The sequence below is a fragment of the Phalaenopsis equestris genome, unplaced genomic scaffold (genome assembly GCF_001263595.1).
Source record: "Phalaenopsis equestris unplaced genomic scaffold, ASM126359v1 Scaffold233395, whole genome shotgun sequence".
NCBI classification, from domain to species: Eukaryota; Viridiplantae; Streptophyta; class Magnoliopsida; order Asparagales; family Orchidaceae; genus Phalaenopsis; species Phalaenopsis equestris.
Window position 1 is genome coordinate 369,822 of NW_018251343.1, and position 23,727 is coordinate 393,548.

Consider the following 23,727-nt stretch of genomic DNA (forward strand, 5'->3'; position numbering starts at 1 on the left):
AAGAAAAAAGATATGGGCTCCAAAGGTGTCATACTTTTATAAATTTATGCACTTTTTAAGAAGTTTAGATGACTTTCTGAAGTACAGTTAAGTTTTGGAATTAACCAAGACGGGAACAAACGATCGGACGGTAAAAATTAATTTTTTACTATTTTTTTTTATCACCAACAGGTTAAAATTCAAAAATTCATAAAAGAGTCGTTAAAGAAAATAATTAAATTAACAATTTGAAATATGTAGCTTTCTAATTCTTGTTGTAGCCTCATAACATTTGTTCATCTTCTATTCATCTTATTTAAAGATTTAAATCTAAAAAAAATATATTAACATAACATAATAAGTTATCAAAGGATAACTCAGGAACAATCACACTTCTAAATTATAGTATCCAAAGGGAAAGTTCCATATACATGTTGGTATTTCATATCTTTATAAGAAATCTTAGAATAGGCTAATCTTTCATATCTCTATATAAAAACTTTGAATATACTATTGAATGCATTAATGATCTTTTCTACAACAACAATAATAAAGCCTTAATCCCACTAAGTGGGGTCGGCTACATGAATCATTTGTCTCCATTGCGTCATATTTAGTGTCATTTTTTCATTTATGTCTAATAAATAAAGATCATTTTTTATACAATAAGCCTAAGTCTTCTTAGGTCTACCTGTCTTTCTTAACATAAGTCGAATCTAAAACATCTACTCTTCTAATCGAATCATCAAATAGTCGACGTTTAATGTGACCAAACCATCTAAGACGACTCTCTCTAATTTTATCCGACACTGGAGCTACACCAACCTTATCACGGAAATATTTATTTCGCATTTTATCTCTAACTGTAAAGCCAAACATCCACCTAATCATTCTCATCTCGATAACACTTAACTTAGTATTATGCATAACTTAGTATTATGCTTCTCGTTTAGAAGTCACCATTTTGTGTCATAGAGCATTACAGATCTCACCACCATCTTATAAAATTTTTCTTTCAGTTTAAACGGTACTTTTCTATCACACAATAAGCCTGAAGCATTCCTCAACTTCAACCGACCAACTTGAATTTTACTGATAATATCCCATCTACATCATCATAGCTTTGAAAAATAGACCCGAGATCTAAATCATTCACACTTTTTAATAATATGATCACCCAAAGTTACACTTCTGTCACTAGAGCTAATACTACTAAAATTACACTCCATGTATTCAGTTTTAGTTCTACTCGAATGAAAGCCTTTAGAATCCAATGTAGAATTCAAGTTTTTCCTGGCTTTTTCTCTCGTCTTATCCACGAGAAGGATAATCAGCAAAAAACATACACCAAGGTATGCAAGAAGCCTCCTGAATCATTAACTCCATTACTTGAGATGTTAGCGCCTATGATAGGGGTGCAAAGTCGATCCCTGATGTAATCTAACAGAAATAAGAAAACATTTGTTCAATCCTCCTTAATCCTCCTGTTCAAACACAAGTAAAAACTCTAGTATACACAATCCTCCTTCTGTTCAAACACAAGTAAAAACTCTAGTATACATATTTTTAATGACTAGAGTATAAGTCATATCAACACCTTTCTTCTCAAGAACTCTCCAAAGGATATGTCTTGAACCTTATCGTATGATTTTTCTAAATAAAAAAAAATCAAAAGTAGATCCTCCTTATTAACTCTAAACTTCTTCATCAAACCTCTCAATAAATGTATAGCTTCCATGGTAGACCTGCCCGACATAAATCCAAATTGATTGTGAGAAATCTTTGCAATACATTTTAGTCTATGTTCAATTACCCTCTTCCATAATTTTAAAGTATGACACATCAACTCAATTCCTCTATAATTTGCACACTCTTGTGCATCCCCTTTATTCTTAAAAATGGGGACCAAAATACTCTTCCTCCACTCCGCAGGCATCTTTTTAGTTTTTAAAATAATATTAAAGAGTACAGTAAGCCAAGAAACTCTCAAATTTCCTAAATATTTTCACACTTCAAATATCATCAGGTCCTATGGGCTTTCCACCCTTAATTTTCTTTAAAGCCTCCTCAGCTTCTTTTTTATTAATGCGACGGTGAAAATGAAATGTTTTATTACTATTAAAAATACTAAGATCAATACGGTCGGTCGTATTTTCAAAAACTTCATTAAAAAGTTTATCAAAATATCTCACCCACCTATGTTGAATATCTTTTGCTAAGAAAAACACTTTTTGATTTTGAACTTTAATACATTTTACTTGAGTTAAATTTTTACTTTTCTTTTCTCTTTGTTTGGCTAGTTTATAAATATATTTTTCACCCTCCTTAGTATCTTATATATTAAAAAGGTCACTAAAAACAGAAATTTTAGCGTCACAAATAGTTTTTTTAGGGCTCCTTGCGGGTTGTTTGATATTTTCTCAGTTCTCTAAGCTTTTACATTTAAATCAATTTTTATAACATAATTTGTTATAAATCAATTTTTATAACATTTAAATCAATTTTTATAACATAACTTGTTATATTTATTTCTATTTATAAAAACATTTTCTTTTGATTCTCCAAGCATATTTTTTACCATTTGTTTAATAGTGTTTGTTACTTTACCCCACATAGCATTTGCTTCTTCATGAACATCCCTTCTTCATGAACATCCCAATTTACTCATAAAAATAATTTTAATTTTACTCATAAAAATAATTTTATTTGTCTTTTAAATAACCCCATCAAATTCTACGATGATGAATCCTAATATTTTTTATTTTACAACTATTCATCTTAAAATCTAGAACTAATAATCGATGTTGTGTACTTAAATCCTCACTTGGAATGACCTTACAATCTTTACAATCTCAACAATCTCTTCTTCTCATATAAAAATAATCAATTTGTGTTTTATTATATCCATTCTTATAAGTAATAAGATGTTCAGCTCTTTTTTTTAAATAAAGTATTTGTAATAATAAAGTCATACGCTAAATCAAAATCTAATATGATTATCACTTCTCATATAAAAATAATCAATTTGTGTTTTATTATATCCATTCTTATAAGTAATAAGATGTTCAGCTCTTTTTTTTAAATAAAGTATTTGTAATAATAAAGTCATACGCTAAATCAAAATCTAATATGACTACCATCTTCATTAACCACTCCAAAACCGTAACCACCATAAATATTTTTGAAATCTTCTGTCACTTTACCGACATTTCCATTTAATCTCCTCCAATAAAAATTCTTTCTTGAAGAGGTGTAATTTATTTTAAGTCTTCTAAGTCGTTCCAGAATTTATCTTTAGAACCTATATCTAAACATACTTGAAGAGCAGAAGCACTTATAATAATAAAAATCTTAATATCGAAAATAACCTTAAGGCCTATAATTCTATCTCCAACTATATTAATTTTTACAATATTATCTTTCAAACTCTTATCTATAATTACACATACACAATTTTTATTGTGACTCATACCAGAATACTAAAGTTTAAAACCTAAGTTATCAATCTCCTTAGTCTTTTCTCCAACTCATTTAGTTTCTTGAATACATAAGATATATATTTTTCTATGAACCATAATATCAATTAATTTCACTAATTTACAATTAAAAGTACATATATTTCAAGTTCTTATCCTAATATTAATTTCAAAAACTAAATTATTTACCTGTATCCGTCCGTAATGTGAGAACCCTAGCTTATTTCACACTACACTCGTGCATCGGTGTAGCGGTCTTTGCACACTTTTCACTATATTCGGGTCATATGGCATGTTACTTCCAGAGGATGCCCTAGCATTAACACAATGATAAAAACGACTCATGTCATGATTTTTTCGACAAGTTTTACGCTGGTTGTCGACTGCATAACGGAACCATCCACATCTCACATTCGGGCATGGGATCGAAAATGACAATGTTAATCAATGATCTTTTCTAAAAGCAAATAATCTAAATTTTTATACGCATTTACTTTTACTATAATCTTAACATTACTTTTTACTTTATACTATTAACATTCACATATTTCTTAAGAGCACCGCCAAAACATAACCTAACACACAACTGACCGATATTATCTTGTCTATATAGCAGTTAACGATCTAAACATCACAATTGTCTGAGATGGAAAGGCACTTACCTGCCCTTAATCGATATTCTTTCGTAGGCACAGCGGTTAACGATCTAAACTTCACAATTGTTGGGGATAGTAAGCTCTGTCAACTCGCCCATTGTTGATATTCTCCCATCAGTATAGTGATTAGTGATTCAACACTAATTTTCTGGGGTGGTTAAAAAACATCTATGTGGGAGAGTACACTGACATCTCTTGTCTATACCATTAGGGGTGTAAACGAGCCAACACGAGCGAGCCAAGCTCAGGTCGTGTTCGGCTCGTTTATATTTCGAGCTCAAAAAGTGTGTTTGTATTTGGCTCGTTTGCTTAGCGAGCCGAACACGAGCCGTTCACGAACAAAGAGTCGTTTTGACGTCACGTAGCCATAACATGTTAAGGATTGTGGTAAGATTTAAAACATCATTTGAATTTAATTTAATAATTTTTATTCTATTTTCCTTATTATTACTTTTAATTGATTATAAATCTTCTTTTTTGCAGCCTTGTAGTCAATTAGTTTTTTTAAAAATACTAATCATAATATATATATATATATATCGTGTACGGTTCGTTTCTTAACTAGCCGAACACAAACAAACAAATATTTGTTCGTGTTGTTCGTGTTCTGTTAACTTAGCGAACGAGCGAAACACGAGCTTCTTAACGAACCGAACACGATATTAATTTTTTAAAAATATTAATCATCAAAGATATATATATAATTGCTTAGTAGTATTTCGAGCCAAAACGAGTCGAACACAAACAAACAAATATTTGTTTGTGTTGTTCGTGTTCGGCTCGTTAACTTAGCGAACGATCCGAACACAAGCTTCTTAACGAATCGGACACGCGTTGTTCGCGAACAATGAGCCATTTTGACAATCCTATATACCATTGGGGGGTGAACTCCTCTGAACATGCACAAACATCTATATATATTATATTTTCATTTCATCATTCAAAACATACATTATTTTCATGTGAGACTTAGTATTTACTTACTGAAAATCATGTAACTATTAAACAATGCACCTTTACTTAGTTCTAAAGGTTAAATAAAGGTCAAATCATAATCTGACATATACATCTAGTCATACAATAAGCTAACATATATAGCTTTAATATAATATAAATATCATCTAATAACCTAATATTTTCATAAACTAACCCATTATGCAATAATTAAGACAACATTTGACATGCATATAACATGACTAACCATATGAAAAATTCTATATAATTTAATTTCATTGTGCAACTATTTAATATGCATATTTTTCTATCTGAAAGTATGAAGAATCTACTATGATCTACATATCACTGAAATAGATTGTAGATGAAGTCAAACATACATAAAAATGATGAACATTACTGAAATTTAGAAAAATTATTACTTGTCTTAATTCTAAATGATTTTTTTGTTCCCGACTTCCGTCGCCACTTTCAAATTAACGCATCACTGTTTCAAAACTCATTGATTAACAATATGAAATTTGCTCCACTTTGATTGTCTAATATTAATTGACAATAATCTAATTGAAAACTTAACTAGAATATTAATATAAAAAAATCCTAAAACACTAAATAAATAAATTATTTTGTTATTTACCTTAGATATCATGGTTGTGCCCCCTCCCCCTCACACATACGAGACAGGTCGCCTCCCTTCACGCAAGTGATTCTTCCTCTTCTCTCGTAAAGAAAATTCGCATCACCATACTCCCTCAAATAAAAGACTTAAAAGCTTCGATCCTAATAAAATCAAACTTTCTATTAACATTTATTATTATTATTATATATATATATATATCATTTTCTTAATTAATTTAACTAAAATCTTAACTTATCTAATATAACCTTCGGTCGCCTCTAAAGCTCGAATAAGCTTCCTCCTGCAAGCTAGAATCGGCTCCCCTTCCCGCAAGCACGTCTTCTTCTTTTTCTTCTTCAATCGGCTAAGGGATGGGCTTCCTTCTCACAAAACAACGCTAATCTTAAGCACATGTTGTTGCTTCCTTTTTCTCTTCCTCTTCTTCTTAGCTAAGATGAGCTTGTGGCAAGCAGTGTAGCTTCAACGTTGACTCCACTTCCTCACAAACACAAAGCATCTACTCTTCTTCTCACCTCATCTACGACTTTGCTCCTCTTCATGCAAATAACTGTACACATTTTCGGTGCTCACCTCACCTAGGGTTTCACATACGCCCCACTATCTACTCTTCCTTAATGAAGTCACCCAAACTCTTCTTCTTCAGTTTGGGCTTCTTTTTCAAGGCTTCGTCTCTCTCTCTCTCTCTCTCTCCATATGTCTCGCTCGCAATTTCTCATCCACAACTGTCGAACGTGGGGAAAATTGAATGAAACGAGAGAGGGAGGTAAGTTTCATTTTATTTTCACTCAAACGACACGTCTCCACAGAACGACACACATATTGGTAGATTATTTTTACTTATTTATTATTATTTTTTTCTTTCATAAATCGATTACTACATTCTCCCCTTCTTATAAAAATTTCATTCTCAAAATTTATAATCTTCATATCAGTTAAACATTAAACAGATTAAACATGAATTATCCCCAAAATCTTCAAGAAAGTTTAATTCGCAGTAAATGATAATAAAAGTAGATATGATAAATTCAATTTTGAGATAACATAATTCAACAGAACAATCTCTAAACATCTGAAACATAACAACATAACTAACATGAAAGATAGCATAACCTCCAAATGAAAAATCACTTCATCAAACTCAATTAACAACAACAATAGCAGTAACAGATTCTTCAGGGTCCTGATGTTATAGAATAAAGACTTGGTCGAGTGTTCTGCCTTAGTTGCTCCTTACGAGTCATGGTACTGGCTTCTACCATTCTCTGCAGACCACTACTAAAAGTAAATCCCTTCTGAAAATTCCTCTGAGTTGATTCATTTCTCGATTTAGCAACTGATGCGAGTTTCTGAGTAGAATTAGAGCAATTTCTCATCTAGTTTTCAAACTGTCTACATGAGTAACACACCTTCAAACTAAATAGACATTCACCACGATGTTGCTTCCCAAATTTAGCACAGGGATCTATATTGTTGTTGCCAGTCTGGCTGATAACTCCCTTAGCATAGAACTTTATATTCTTCCCATTAGACTCTCGAGAATAAATTGTTTAAGATACTTCTTCTAAGCTCTTCCTCTTGTGCATGTCATTATACTCCGAAGTCTGTTGAAAATCAATCTCCACTGGCCAAGCCTTCTCTATTAGCACTAAATTGTCTTTGACCTCAACTGACACTACTGACAATCAGATTGAATCCTTCAAACCAAAAAGAAATCTGTGACATTTCTCTTCTGCAGTAGGAGCGAACTATGGTGCATATCTAGATAGCACAGTAAACTTTGTTTCATATTACATAATAAATTTATCTTCCATCTGTCTCTTAGCTGGTAGTGGTACAAACCAATCTTTGAAGATTGAAACGAACTCATCTCATTGCACCAAGTGGCTAGTTCTACCTCCAAACTTCTCTCGCATGTGTCCTTGTCACCACCTCCCAGCTTCTCCCTTAAAAACAAATGTAGCAAGGGTAACTCCTCTCTCTACTGGACAACATACCACTGATTTTCTCCACCATCAACAACCAACTTTCAGCTTCCAATAGCTCACATGTTCCAAAAAACAAAGGTAGCTTCATATCCTTCAAGTAATTATCAATCGGTGCTCCTCCACTACCACTAGCTTGAGGCTGAGAGTTCCTAATCGTCTGGTTCATTGCAGTCATCATCTCAGCAAGAACATCAACATTAACCGTAACATTCTAGGGTATATCAAATTCAACATCCTCATCATCCCCAGACTCCACTTTCATATCATCCATAATTTTGAAATAACAATAAAATAATTTAATTAGTCTCATTTAAAATTTTAATTTCTATTATTTATAAATTAATTCAATCAACCTATTGGTTATTTCATTAAGATTCATGTTATGTAATCTAAACCTTACTCTGATACAACTTTTGTCATGACCCGACCTGGGACTTGAAGTTAAGCTTGAATTTAACCAAGACGGAAATAGTCGGTCAGACAGTCAGACGGCGAAAGCAAATCTTTGTTATCCTATTTCTATCACAACAGCTTAAAATTCAAAATTTCATGAAAAAATCACTAAAAAAAAACAATTAAATTAACAAGTAGAAATCTGTACCTTTCTGATTGTTGTTGTCACCTCCTATACACATTTGCTTCTCTTCTAATCATCTTATTTCAAAGTTTCAAACCTGATAAAAAAATTTTAAAACAAGATAATGAGTTATTTAGAGATAACTCGGGAGCAATCACACTCTTAAACTACATTAATCCAAGAGAAAGAATTTAATATATATGCTGGTCTTTCCTATCTCCATAAAAAATAATCCAAAGGAAAGATTCAATATACATGCTGGTCTTTCCTATCACTATAAAAAATCTATCAATATGTTATTGCTTGTATAAATAATCTTTTCTAAACAAAAATACTCTAAACATCTATATGCATTTACTTTTACTGTAATTTTAACATTAATTTAAATTTATACTACTAACGTTCACATCTATTATAGGAGCACCGTCGAAACATAATGTAACACACATGGGACCAATATTATTTCATAGTCATAGCGGTTAGTGATCTAAAAAATCACAATTATTTGAGGAAAAGCCCTTACTGTCCCTTGTCGAAATTCTCCCGTAGACACATTCGTTAGCGATCTAAAATTCACAATTGTTTTAGGTTGTAAGCTCTGTCTACTCTCCCTTAGTCGATATTCTCCTGTCGGCATAATAGTTAGTAATCTAACATCACATTTGTTTATGGTTTTAGAAAAATTGGTATATTGGTGTCCTCTGTCTGTACCATTACAGGATGAACTCCTCCTCTGAACATGCACATAAAAGCATCCATATATATCATATTCTCATTTCATCATTCAAAACATACATTATTTTCATGCGAGACTTGAAATTATTTACTAAAAGACATGTAATTCTATATAAACTTAAGGTCATATTATAATCTAAACAATGCACCTTTACTCTTCTAAAGATCAAATAAAGGTAAAATCATAATTTAACATATACATCAGTCATAATGAGCTAACATATAAATCTTTATTAGAACATAAACATCGTAAAGAAATCTAATATCTTCATGAACTAACTCATCATGCAACTATTAAGATAATAACATTTAAAATGCATATATCATGATCAACCATATGAAAAATTCTATATGATTTAATTTCATTGTGCAACAATTTAACATGCATATTTTTTTCATCCGACAAAATATGCATGAAGAGGCTATGAAGAGTCTACTATAATTTAAATATCACTGGAATAGATTATAGATGAAGTTAAAAATACATAAAAATGATTAACATTACTAAAATTAAGAAATATAATTACTCACATTGACTCTAAATGATTTTTTTATTCTTCACATCTGTCTCCTCCTCCAAATTAGCACCTTCACCGCTTCAAAACTCCTCGACCAACAATATAAAATTTGCTCCACTTTGATTTTCTAACACTAATTAACAATAATCTAATTGAAGACTTAACAAGTATATTAATAGAACAAAATCTTAAAACTATAAATAAATAAATTATTTTGTCATTTACCTTAAATATCACGATTATCCCCCCTTCTTTTCTCACATACGAGACAGGCCCCCTCCCTTCACATTCGCGATTCTTCTTCTTATCTCGTACAGAAAATTCGCATCATCATACTCCCTCAAATTTAGGACTTAATAGCTTTGCTCCTAATAAAATCAAACTTTCTATTAACATTAATTTATTATTATTATAATTATTATTATTATTATTATTATTATTATTATTATTATTATTATTCTCTGAATTAACTTAATTAAAATCTCAACTTACCTAACATAACATTCAGCCAATCCTAAAGTTTGAATGAGCTTCGACCCGCATGCTAGGATCGGCTCCTCTCCCTACACAAATGTCGTCGTCGCCTTTTTTTTTTTTTTTACGGCTAGGGCATGGGCTTCCTTCTCATAGAACGACGCCAATCTTAAGCACAAGTATTTGCTTTCTTCTTCTCTTCCTCTTCTTCTTCGCTCAGATGAGTCTGGGGTGAGTAGCGAGCAGCGTTGCTTCGACGCGGACTCCACTTCCTCACAGACACGAAGCATCTACTCTTCTTTTTGCCTTGTCTGCAATGTTGCCCCTCTTCACGTAAACACCCATACGCATTTTCGGTGCTTGGCTCAACTAGGGTTTCACATATGCCTCCTTTTTACTCTTCCTTAATGAGTCACCAACAACTCTTCCTTTTTTTTAGATAAGGTGCGCGCTTCTGTTCTTCTTCGTGTTTTCATCTCCTCCCTATTTCTCTCTGTCTCTCTTTCTCTCTCTCACCTTCTATCTTGCTCTCTATTTCTCGTCCAAAACTGCATTTTTGGGGAAAAATTAAAGGAAACGAGAAAGAGAATTACGTTTCATTTTGTTTTCACTCAAATGGCATGTCTATACAGAACGACAGTCATATTAATAAATTATTTTTATTTATTTATTTATTATTAATATTTTAAATCCATTATTACGTTCTCCCTTCCTTGAAAAAATTTCGTCCATGAAACTTGTGATCTTCATATCAGTTAAAAATTTAGCAGATTAAACATGAATTATCCATAAAATCTTCAAAAAAGTTTAAATCTTATTAAAGATAACAAAAGCAGATATGATAAATCCAACTCTGAGATAACATGATTCAACAGAACAATCTCCAAAAATCTAAAACATAACAACATAACTAATAGGAAAGATAACATAACCCCCAAATGACAAATCACTCCATCAAACACTATTAGCATCAACATTAGCAACAAGTTCTGTTCTTCAGGGTCCTGATATTATAAAATAGACCCTTGGTCGAGTGTTCTGCCCAAGTTCTTCAGGGTCCTTATATTATAAAATAGACCCTTGGTCGAGTGTTCTGCCTTAGTTGTTCCTTAAACGTCTTAGTATCAGCTTCAATCATTCTTTGATGACCACTACTAAAATAAATCCATCATGAAAATTCCTCTGAGTTGATTGAGATTTCTGATGTCGGCTTCCGAGTAGAATTAAGGTAATTTCTCATCTGATGTTCAGGTTGTCTACAAAAGTACAAGCCTTCAAACCAAATATACATTCACCACGATGTTGCTTCCCACATTTAGCATAGGATTCTATAATGTTGTTGTAAATCTTACTAATGACTCTATCAGCATAGGAGTTTATCTTCTTCCCGTTAGACTTGAAAATAAACTGCTTGTGAAACTTCTTCCGAGCTCTTCCTCTTGTGCATGTCCTTCTGCTTCGAGTTTGTTGAAAATCAACCTCCACAGACCTAGCCTTCTCCACCGACACTGAATATTCTTCGTTTCCAAAGACACTAATGGTTGTTTAGTTGAATCCTTCAATCCAGAAAGAAATCTGTGATATTTTTTCTCTGCGGTAGGAACGAGCTGTGGTGCATACCTGGACAGCAAAGTAAGCTTTGCTTCATATTGCATAACCGACGATCTCCCTGTACCAGCCTAATAAATTTATCCCGCATCTGCCTTCTGGCTGACTGTGGTACCGACCAATCTTAGAAGGATCTTACGAACTCATCCCACAGCATTAAGTGGTTGGTTCTACATCCAAATTTCTCCCAAATCTGTCCTTGCCAACACCTCTCAACTTCTCCCTCAAAAGCAAATGTGGCACAGGTTACTCCCCTCTATCGTAAACATGTCATACCATCAAAGACCTTCTCCACCCTCAACAGTCTGGCCCTCCTGCACCAGAAAACAAAGATGGCTTCATAACCTGAAAGAGTTTCAAGTACTTATCCATCGGTGTTCCTCCACTGCTACTGGCTTGAGGCTGAGAATTCCTAATCATCAGTGTCACTGTAGTCATCATCTCAGCAAAAACATCAGCATTGACCGTAACATTTTGAATTTATCAAATTCAATATCATCAGAATCATTAGTCTCCACCTTTATATCATCCAAACTTCTGAAATCAAAATAAATTAATTTAATTAGTCTCATTTAAAATTTTAATTTCTATTATTTATAACTTAGTTCAATCATCCTTCAAACTCTTTAATAAAGATTCATGTTATTTAATCTAAACCTCTTACTCTGATACCATTTTTGTCATAACACAGTCTGGCGTTTGGAATTAAACAAGACAAGAACGGACGGTTGAGCAGTAAAAATCAAATCTTTGCTCTCCCATTTCTATCACCAACAGGTTAAAATTCAAAAATTCATGAAAGAGTCGCTAAACAAAATAACTAAATTAACAAGTAGAAACTTGTACCTTTCTGATTATTGTCGTCGCATCTTATACACATTTGCTCCTCTTTTATGCATCTTATATAAAAGTTTAAAATTTGAATAAAAAGTTAAAACAACATAATGAGTTATCTAGAGATAACCCAAAAACAATCACACTTCTAAACTATAATGACACAAGGGAAAAAATTCAATATGCATGTGGGTCTTTCATATCTCTGTAAAAAATCTTTGAATTTACTATTGCATGTATCAATGATCTTCTCTAAATGAAAATACTCTTAACTTCTATATGAATTTATTTTTACAGTAATCTTAGCTTTATTTTTACTTTATACTATTAGTATTCACATCTTTCTTAGAAGTACCATCAAAAACATAACCTAACACACCTCTGGATGATATTATCTCATCGATACAGTGGTTAACGATTTAAACATCCCAATTGTCAGAGGTAGAAAGACCCTTACCAACCTCTAGCCAAAATTCTCCCATCAACACAACATTTAGCAATCTAAACATCACAATTATTTAGGGTTGTAAGCTCTGTCTACTCGCCCTTAGCTAATATCCTCTCGTCGGCACAACGATTAGTAATCTACCATCACATTTGTCTATGGTGGTGAAAAACAGGCATACTGATGTCCCCAGTCTATACCATTATTATATGAACTCCTCTAAATATGCACATACAAGTATCCATGTACACCATATTTTCATTTCATCATTTAGAGCATATATTACTTTCATGTGAGAATTGTATTTATTTACTAAAAAACATGCAACTTTATAAAAATTTGAGGTCATATGATAATCTAAACAATGCACCTTTATTCTAGTTCTAAAGGTCAAATAAATGTCAAATCATAATCTATCATAAAAATCTAGTCATAGAATAAGCTAACATAAAAATCTTTATTAAAATATAAACATTGTGTAGTAATCTAATATCTTCATAAACTAACTCAGTATGCAACTATTAAGATAACATTTAACATGCATATCTCATGAATAATCATATGAAGAATTTTATAAAATTTTATTTCATTGTGCAACTATTTAACACGCATATTTTATTATCTTAACGAAATTAGTTGAGATTATGATTCATAGAAAGATAAATATCTTATGTATTCAAGAAACTAAATGAGTTGGAGAAAAGGCTAAATAGATCGATAATTTAGTCTTCAAACTTTGATATTCAGGCAAGAGTCACACTAAAAATGGTGTAGGTGTAATTATATATAAGAGTTTGAAAGATAATGTTGTAAAAATTAATAGAATTGAACATAGAATTATAGTCCTTAAGATTATTGTTGATACTAAGATTTTTAATATTATAAGTGTTTATGGTTCTCAAGTAGGTTTAGATATAGGTTCCAAAGACAAATTTTGGAATGACTTAGAGGACTTGATACAAATAATATCTCATACTTCTTGAAGAAAAAATTTTTATTGAAGGGGATTTAAATGGACATATCGATAGAGTGGTAGAAGATTTTAGAAATATTCATGGTGGCTACGGTTGTTGAGTGATTAATGAAGGAGGTAGAGCCAGATTAGATTTTGTTTTAGTGTATGATTTTGTTATTGTTGATACTTTATTAAAGAAAAGAAATAAGCATATTATTACTTATAAGAATGGATCTAATAGAGCACAAATTGATTATTTTCTTATGAAAATAAGATATCGTCGAGAATATAAATATTGTAAGGTCATTCCAACTGAGGATTTAAGTACTCAACATCGATTATTAGTTCTAGATTTTGAGATAAGAGTTGTAAAATAAAGAATACTATGAATCATCGTCATAGAATTAGATGAGGATACCTACAAGAAATAAATAAAATTATTTTTATGAGTAAAATTCAATATTTCAAAAATTTAGAATGTTCATGAATAGCAAATTCTATGTGGGATAAAGTAACAGACACTATTAAACAAGTGGCAAAAGTTGTACTTAGAGAATCAAAAGAAAAAATTTATATAAATAAAAATAATTTGTGGTAGAATAATAATGTGCAAGAAAAGATAAATATAAGAAGCTATGTTATAACAATTGATTTAAATGTAAAAGGTTAGAGGACTGAGAAAATATCAAATGGCCTGTAGGGAATCTAAAAGAACAATCTATGACGCTAAAAATTTTGTTTTTAATAATATTTATAATAGATTAGATACTAAGGAGAGTGAAAAATATATGTATAAACTAGTCAAACAACGAGAAAGTAAAGTAAAATTTTAACACAAGTATATTAAAGACGAAAATCAAAAAGAATGTTTTATAGAAAAAGATATTCAAAATAGGTAGGTTAGTTATTTCGATAAACATTTTAATGATGTTTCTGAATATACGATTGACCTTAGTGATCTTAAGATCGTTAATAATAATAAAATATTTCATTAGGTGAGTTATTTTAATAAACATTTTAATGATGTTTCTGAATATACGATTAACCTTAGTGATCTTAAGATCGTTAATAATAATAACAAACTTCAATTTTACCGTCACATTAGTAAAAAAGAAGTCGATGAGGCTTTAAAGAAAACCAAGCGTAGAAAGTCCGTAGGACCTGATGATATCCCAATTGAAGTGTGGAAATATTTAATAGATGTGGGAGTTTCTTGGCTCACTAAGCTCTTTAATATTATTTTAAAAACTAAAAAGATGTCTGAGTGGAGGAAGAATATTTTGGTCTCCATTTTTAAAAATAAAGGGGATGCACAAGAGTGCTCAAGTTATAGAGAAATTAAGTTGATGTGTCATACTTTAAAATTATGGGAGAGGGTAATTGAACATAGGTTAAGACGTATTATAAAGATTTCTCATAATCAATTTGAATTTATGTCGGATAGGTCTACTATGGAAGCTAAACATTTATTAAGAGGTTTGATGGAGAAGTTCAAAGATAATGAGGATCTACATATGATTTTTATTGATTTAGAAAAAGTTTACGATAAGGTTCCAAAAAATATCCTTTGGACAGTTCTTGAGAAGAAAGGTGTTGATATGACTTATATTCAAATCATTAAAGATATGTATGCAAGAGCTGTTACTTGTGTTCGAACAGGAGCATTGACCAAATATTTTCTTATTTCTGTTGATTTACATCAGGGATCGGCTTTAAGCCCAAATCTTTTTTCTTTAGTTATGGATGATCTTACTGGACACTTATAGAAGGATGTACCTTGGTGTATGCCTTTTGCTGATGATATCCTTCTCGTGGATAAGATGAGAGAAAATCTCAAAAAAAAACTTGAATTATGGAGGTCTAACTTGGAGTCTAAAGGCATTCTTTTGAGTATAACTAAAACTGAATATATAGAATGTAATTTTAGTAGTTGTAGCACTAGTGACAAAATGCAACTATAGGCGATTAAATTATTAAAAGGTGTAAACGCATTAGATATCTCTAGTCTATTGTTCAAAGTGATGGTGATATTGATGGGGATGTTATTAGTAGAATTCAAATTGGTTGAAGAGGAAGAATGCTTCAGGCCTATTGTGTGATAGAAATTAGACTGAAAGGAAAATTTTATAAGATGGTGGTGAGACCTGCAATACTCTATGGAATTGAATGTTGGACTTTAAAAGAGAAGCATAAAACTAAGTTAAGTGTTGCCAAGATGAGAACGATTAGGTGAATGAGTGGCATTACACTTAGCGACAAAATGCGAAATAAATATATCCGTGATAGGGTTGGTGTAGCTCCAGTGACGGACAAAATTAGAGAGAATCGTCTTTAGATAGATGGTTTGGTCGTTTGGTCACATTAAACGTCGACCATCTGATGATCTGATTAGAAGAGTAGATGTTTTAGATTCGACTTATATTAAGAAAGGCTGAGGTAGACCTCGGAAGACTTGGGCATATTGTACAAAAAATGATATTAATTTATTAGAATTAAGTGAAAATATGACACTAAATAGGACGCAATGGAGAAAAAGGATTCATGTAGCCGACCCCACTTAGTGTGATAATGGTTTTGTTGTTGTTGTATTTTCCTATCTAATAATATGAAGAATCTACTATAATCTACATATCACTGGAATAGATCATAGATGAAGTCAAACATATATAAAAATGAGGAACATTATTGAAATTCAGAAATATAATTACTCACATTGATTCTAAATGATTTTTTTGTTCTCGACTTCTACCGCCTCCTTCAAATTAACACCTTCACTGCTTCAAAACTCCTCGTTCAACAATATAAAATTTTCTCCACTTTAATTTTCTAACATTAATTAACAAGAATCTAATTGAATACTTAACTAGCATATTAGTATAACAAAATCATAAAACATTAAATAAATAAATTATTTTGTCATTTACTTTAAATAACACAGTTTGGCCTCCTCCGCTTCTCATGTACAAGATAGGCCACCTCCCTTCACGCTCACGATTCTTCCGTTTTTCTGTACAGGAAATTCGAATCACCACACTCCCTCGGATTCTGGATTTAATAGCTCTGATCCTAATAAAATCAAACTTTTTATTAACATTAAATTATTCTTATTATTATTATTATTATTATTATTATTATTATTATTATTATTATTATATATAATTTTCATAATTAATTTAATTAAAATCTTAACTTACCTAATATAACCTTTCGTCGTCCCTAAAGCTCGAATGAGCTTTGTCCCACACACTAGGATCGACTCCCCTTCTCGGACGTACGTCTTGTTCTTCTCCTTATTCTTCAACCATATAGGACATGGGCTTCCTTCTCATAGAACGATGCCAATCTTAAGCACAAGTCGTTGCTTCCTTCTTCTCTTCCTCTTCTTCTTCACTCAAATGAGCCTGTGGCAAGAGACGAGCAGCGTTACTTTGACACCAACTCCACTTTCTCACAGACACGAAACATCTGCTCTTCTTCTTGCCTCATCTGCGACGTTACTCCTCCCCACCCAAACACCCGTATGCATTTTTGGTGCTCACCTTGACTAGGATTTCACATACGCACCCCTGCCTACTCTTCCATAATGAAGTAAGTCACCCACAACTCTTCTTCTTCCTCTTCTTCTTCTTCTTCTTCAGTTAGGCACACGCTTCTTCTATTCTTCTTCACTGCCTCGTCCCCTTCTCCCTCTCTCTCTCTCCCCCTCACTTTTTTTGTCCTGCTCTCTATTTCTCGTCCAAAATTATTGTTCATGGAAAAATTTTAAGGAAACGAGAAAGGGAGGAATGTTTCATTTTGTTTTCCCTCACATGAAACGTCTCCACAAAACGAGACTCATATTGGTAAGTTATTGTTTTTTTTTTTAAATTGGTTGTTACAAGCTTAAAATCAATCCCAAAATTACTCCAAAGAAAATAAGAAAATACTTGGTCAATTCTCATGTTTAAACACAAGTAACAGACCTAGTGTACATATCTTTAGTGACTTGAATATAAATCATATTAACACCTTTCTTTTCTAGAACTCTCTAAAGAACTTCTCTTGAAATATTATCTTAAGCTTTTTCTAAATCAATAAAAATAATTAGATACTCCTTAACTCCCTCTATACTTCTCCATCAATTCTCTAAATAAATGTATAGCTTCCATAGTAGATTTGCCTAACATAAATACAAACTGATTATGAGAAATATTTATATCATGTCTTAACCTACGTTCAATTGCTCTATCATATAATTTTAATATAAGACACATTAACTTAATACCTCGATAATTGGCATACTCTTTTGCATCACCTTTATTCTTAAAAAAGCCGACCAAAAAACTCTTCTTCCCTCGTCAAGCTTCTTTTCAGCTTTTAAAATAACATCAAAAAGTTTAGTAAGCAAAGAAAATTTGAAATCCACTAAATATTTCCACACTTCTATTGGCATACCATCATGTTTACTGGTTTTTAACCTTTGATTTTCTTTAAAACCTTCTCAACTTTTTTACTAATGTGACAGTAAAAATAAAAAATCTAATTATTATTAATGACATTAAGATCACTAGAAGTGATCATATCTACAAAAACTTCATTGAAAAGTTTATTAAAATATTTCGCCCACCTATGTTGAAGATCGTCATCTAAGAAAAATACTTTTTATTTTCATCTCTAAAATATTTTATGTGAGTTAAATCTTTTCTTTTCTTTTTGCTTTATTTGACTAGTTTATACATATATTTTTTACCCTCTTTAATATCAAATCTATTATAAAGATCACTAAAAACAAAATTCTTAGCATCACAAATAATTCTCCTAGACTCGCTACGGGCTACCTTATATTTTTCTAATTCTCTGTGTCTTTACATTCAAAACAATTTTTATAACAAAATTTCTTATATTTTATTTTTTCTTGCGCATTATTATAACACCACCAACTATTTTTATTTATAAAAATATTTCCTTTTGATATTTCAAATACGTCTTTTGTCACTAGTTTAATAGTACTTATTACTTTATCCCAAATAAATTTAGCTTCTTTATGAACATCTCAAATCTTAAAATCTTGAAATTAGCTCATGAAAATACTTTTATTTATTATTTAAGTGCTCCCATCCAATTAAAAAAAAATGTGCCCATCCAATTTTAAGATAATATTTCATTATATTTTTTATCTTTCAACTCTTTGCCTTAAATTCTAATAGAATTAATCGATGTTAAGTACTTAAATTTTAACGTGGAATGACCTTATAATCTTTACATTCTCAAAAATCTCTTTTTCTCATAAGAAAATAATCAATTTGTATTTTATTAGATCCAATCTTATAAATTATAATATATTCATTTCTTTTCTTAAATAAAATATTAGTAATAACAAAAATATAAGCTAAAACAAAACCCAATATGATTCTGCCTTCTTCATTAAACACTTCAAAATCGTAGCCACCATGTATATTTTTTCTACCACTCTACCAACATTTTCATTTAAATCTCCTATAGTAAAAATTATTTCTTCAAGAGGTGTCATTTGTATTAATTTTTATAGTTCATTCTAATTTTTTTTAATATATATCCAAATTGAACGTATATCTAAACCTACATTAGAAGCCATAAACACTTATAACATTAAGAATCTTAATATCAACAAAGATCTACTTTATGACGATAATGTTACCTTCAATTCTATTAATTTTTTTGCAGCACTATCTTTCAAAATCTTATTTATAATTATACCTAAATCATTTCTAGTACGACTCTTACCTAAATACCAAAATTTAAACAAGATAATAGAGGGTATAAAAAGAAAAACTTGAGGATATATTTCCATATTGGAACCAACGCATTTGCAATCAAGTTAAACGCATTGTAGCTCATGATGAATAAGTACAAACAATCTTTTCGAGCACAATTTGTTTGTCAACGAGTAGAATAAAAGATAAACACAATGGTTTTCAGGAAGTTGAAGTGCTTATGAACCATTTATTTGAGAAGAAAACAAGGAAAATAGTGATATGTATTTAGTTGTGAGCAAAACAATCAAAGTTTAGTGCAATGGGATTTTCCTTTTGAATGGATAAAAATTTAATCTTGTTACTAATTCATAATCTCATGGATGAGTATTCATAAAAAAACATAAGATTTGGTGAGCCATTTTAGATACATCAGAGCAACCTTAACAACAATACTGAAGAGAGAGTGTGTGTGTGTTTGAGCATGTGCATCAATGTTCAAGAAAAAATGGCTGATCATTGCTTATATGTGGTTTATCTATTAAACAAGTTTATGTATTTATTCAAATTGAGCTGATCATTGCTTATATGCGGTTTATCTATTAAACAAGTTTATGTATTTATTCAAGCTTGATAATTTTTCTGTTTATAAAAGTCAAAGAGGGGATGTCTACCAAGCTAAACCTTCGTTATTTGCAAAGATTGAGCAAGGTTGAATACCCTTAAACTAATGGCTTCCAACAATATGCAACTAGAAAGCAACTGCAACAAAAAAGGCACTGGTGCATGGGTTTTGCAATTCTAATGGCCTTTGTTCACAAAACAAGGTGCGTCGTCGTCCTTGTCTAAGAAAGGAAACATTATCGAGACTAGTAATTTCTTTTTCGTCAAATGAAAATATCATAATAAGACATGCAAATTTCCAACTAATAAAGCAAGAATCGTCATTGACCACAATAACAATAGACCAAAAGAAATTAAAAGGCCAAGGCTAACTATATGAGCATATGGTACAAGAATTTATAATGAAAAAGAAACAAGATGTTTCATGGAGAGAAGTTCATCGTTTATGCTTCTAAGTCATTGCATAGCACACTAGCATAAAATAACTCAATGTCATAAAAGAAATGAAAAGAACCAAAAATACCTTAATGGCATACTTTTTCCCATCTTCAGTACTTTGATACAATACCTATCAAATTGAAAAGAGGACATTTCACATAAAACGTTAAAAAATCTAAATAATCTCTTTAGGAACTAGCAAACATACCACTTTTCCATAACTACCAGAACCAATCTTGCATTCCCGAACATATTCATTCACCATCTTATTTCCATGCTCATCCTAAATACATAAGTAGAAAATAACCGAATATTAAAATTGTTAGTTGAAGGGGACATACAAAGTGATTGGAAGTTTTTTCACACGGGGATGTTTTTATGTTTTTTATCATAGGCACATAATTTTCCAGACTATTAGATCCATGCATGGTATTGAGATGTCAAATTTTCAACAAAATTACATTCAAATTACAAAAAAGAAAAAAATATATATGGGAACTAGGATCCTACATGATAGCAAATATAAGAAAAAATCCAATGAAAGTACTATTTTTCTCACAGCAATTAATCAAATTTCTATATACAGAAAAATCCCAACTAAAGGAAAATCTTTAGAAGAACAATAAATGACACAGATACACAAATAAATAAAAATACTGATACGAATCGGAGCCTGGACCGGCATAACAAATACACCTTAATATGTCATTTGATGCTCATTATAAGATCTTGGAGAGAAAGCCATATAGTCCATACAATAAAAGACAATAATATTCACTAGAAGAAAAATAAAAAAAAGATAACTACAAAACTTTGTTATGAGTGAATAGCATCCTAAAAGGTTTACTGCCCTATTTCTAGCAAAGGCAAATGAATGTGTCTAAGTAGTAGGTGATTAAATAGTATATTTAATTCAAAATTGTTACCTGGAAGAACAATCATACAAGCAATTTCTAATGGACAAAAAAGGAGGGAGCCAGTTAGATATGCAAAAGATTGGAACTATATAGTTGAAGTAATTATATGAAAAGACATGTACATTTTCAAACAATTTCTTCATGCAACCCTTCTCATCCGAAAGAGGTTGGCCCAAAAGAAATAATCAAGTCTCCTTCATTGTGACCTGAAGGTCACAAGTTTTGAGTTATGAAAATAACATCTTTGTAATGCAAGTACAAGATTGTGTACATCTGCATCGGGCTTCATCCATAAGTACGCCATTTTTATAACCCATGCTAATTCATCTAAGAGTCTCAAAACCAGATAATTGAAGTTGCTACAGAGTAGGATATACATTTACCTCACAGACTGTAACCTTCCAAGTTTGCTTTACAGGCAGTTCCCTGCAAATCCATCCACTTTGAGCCCTTGCAAGAAGTATCTCTTCAGGTTTTTTAGCAGGAAGCCTGGTGCTTCCGTCGCTAGCTCCACTATATGAGATGCAATCACCATCTTCAAATGTTTCTGGTAGAAAAAACTCCGGTGGAATTTGACTTCCAAGGCTACGGATTGAAAATAAAGATCTGTGGGAGGACTTCTTCAGGAAACCAAAGCAACCACAACAGCCCATTTCCAGCAGGTGCGGAAGAGAAAAGGTTTCCCCAGGCATAAAAAGCCTATCTTAAAACAAATAGAAAAAAGAAAATTTACTACAACTTCAAGGAATGCCCACTTTGTGAAACGAGAGGAAAACTGAAGAGCAATGATTAACTGTGAGTCAACAAATTAAAAAAAAAAGGATTGTTCAATCTTGTTACTTAATGTCTAAATAAAAAACTTTCCTTCAGGATGCAGATTCAGCTTCCAGATTTTCAGTTTATATATCGAAAGAGTATACCTCATTATATCAGACACACAATAAACAATTATACGAGAAAAAAACAATTCCAGCAAAAATTAACTACAACATCAATCCCGAATCGGCATCCAATCTGATAAAATGGCAATTCAATTCTACTGAAGAATAACTACAAGATCAATCACGAATCAAAGAGGCAGGGGTAAATCAAAGAAGTTAAAATCACATACTTGATTATGACTCGGCCAACCCCGGAAAGTGACAATGAATATATGTGGTGCTATAAACCTAGTAAAAGTTGCTGCAGATGCCACTCGCACAGCATCGCAGAACCACTTATGCGATTAACAAAACCGAAGCGGCACTCTAGACCCAGCATCATCTCGCAAGATCTTTCTCAATATAATGGCCGCGCCTCCAAAATCTGACTCGCCACCGATTCTTTCCTCTCCTTATTAGCAAATCAACTTCTCCACTCGGCTTCAGATGTTTTAATTTTCAAGAAAAGGAAGGATCAGTGCAATAAAGACACCCTAATAATTAAACTATCAGGTGCCATCACTTTCAGCGGCCTTGCGAGACAAGGACAGAGAATCCAAAAGCCTCTGGTCAGTTCGAATAATTAAGCGGGATTGGAAGAGAATCCATCGTCTTCCTCTGCCTATACCAGGGAGAGGAATAACAAACTACTGATTTCTGGCACCAGGAAAAAAGATTCGTTGATTAATAATGTTCGGTTCACGGACGGAGTTTAGATTCGTTGGTGTACAAAATATATTTACGACCCGCGGCGAGATCAACATGCAACGACGAGTCCAATGGTGAACCCGCCCGAAGGCCGGATGAAGCATGGCAGGAGCGGTTCCCAGCAGGAGGGAGGGATGACAGTTTCATCAACAGTACATCTTCGGTCTGTTTGGGCCGGCTTTTGTATTTTAATATTTAAGGGTAAGTAGATTATCCTAAAATATGACCTATGGGGTCGATCCGTAGCCTGTATTTAGTGTTAAAAATCTAAACGCGGCAGACAGCGTTTTTAAAAACGCACAAAGAAAACGATTATGCGACGTTTTCAAAAACGACGTCGCACTTTGTTAAACTCTGTTTTGAGGCAGGTCTTTGATAGCCTATTAATAATAAGATTTGTGAATGGATTTAATTTAAATTCAATCAAATATCAAAAAATTTAAAATTAAATTCAATACTTTATTAAAATGAACATTCCCACATTTTGTCAGTTTTTAATTTTATAAACCCTACTTAATGTAAACCTAAGTTCCACCCAAACACCGCCTAAATAAATGTTTTGCATATGTTTGA

At 31.8% G+C, this 23,727-nt stretch overlaps 1 protein-coding gene across 2 annotated transcripts in view; it reads right to left on the reverse strand.

The window, feature by feature from the left end:
• Positions 1–23,254, reverse strand: part of LOC110038654 (serine/threonine-protein kinase GRIK2-like) — a 57,480-nt gene extending 34,226 nt beyond the window's left edge. Inside the window, exons 1-4 of one of the 2 annotated variants that reach the window (XM_020743551.1) lie at positions 22,638–23,254; positions 21,910–22,225; positions 20,818–20,892; positions 20,695–20,739 (exon numbers count right to left, since the gene is read on the reverse strand). In XM_020743551.1, coding sequence (XP_020599210.1) covers positions 20,695–20,739; positions 20,818–20,892; positions 21,910–22,218 — 429 coding nt within the window. In that variant the 5' untranslated portion in view covers positions 22,219–22,225; positions 22,638–23,254. Of the gene's footprint in view, positions 1–20,694; positions 20,740–20,817; positions 20,893–21,909; positions 22,230–22,637 lie in introns of both variants that reach the window. The other variant, XM_020743550.1, reaches the window with a different exon arrangement.
• Between the last annotated feature and the right edge of the window lie 473 nt (positions 23,255–23,727).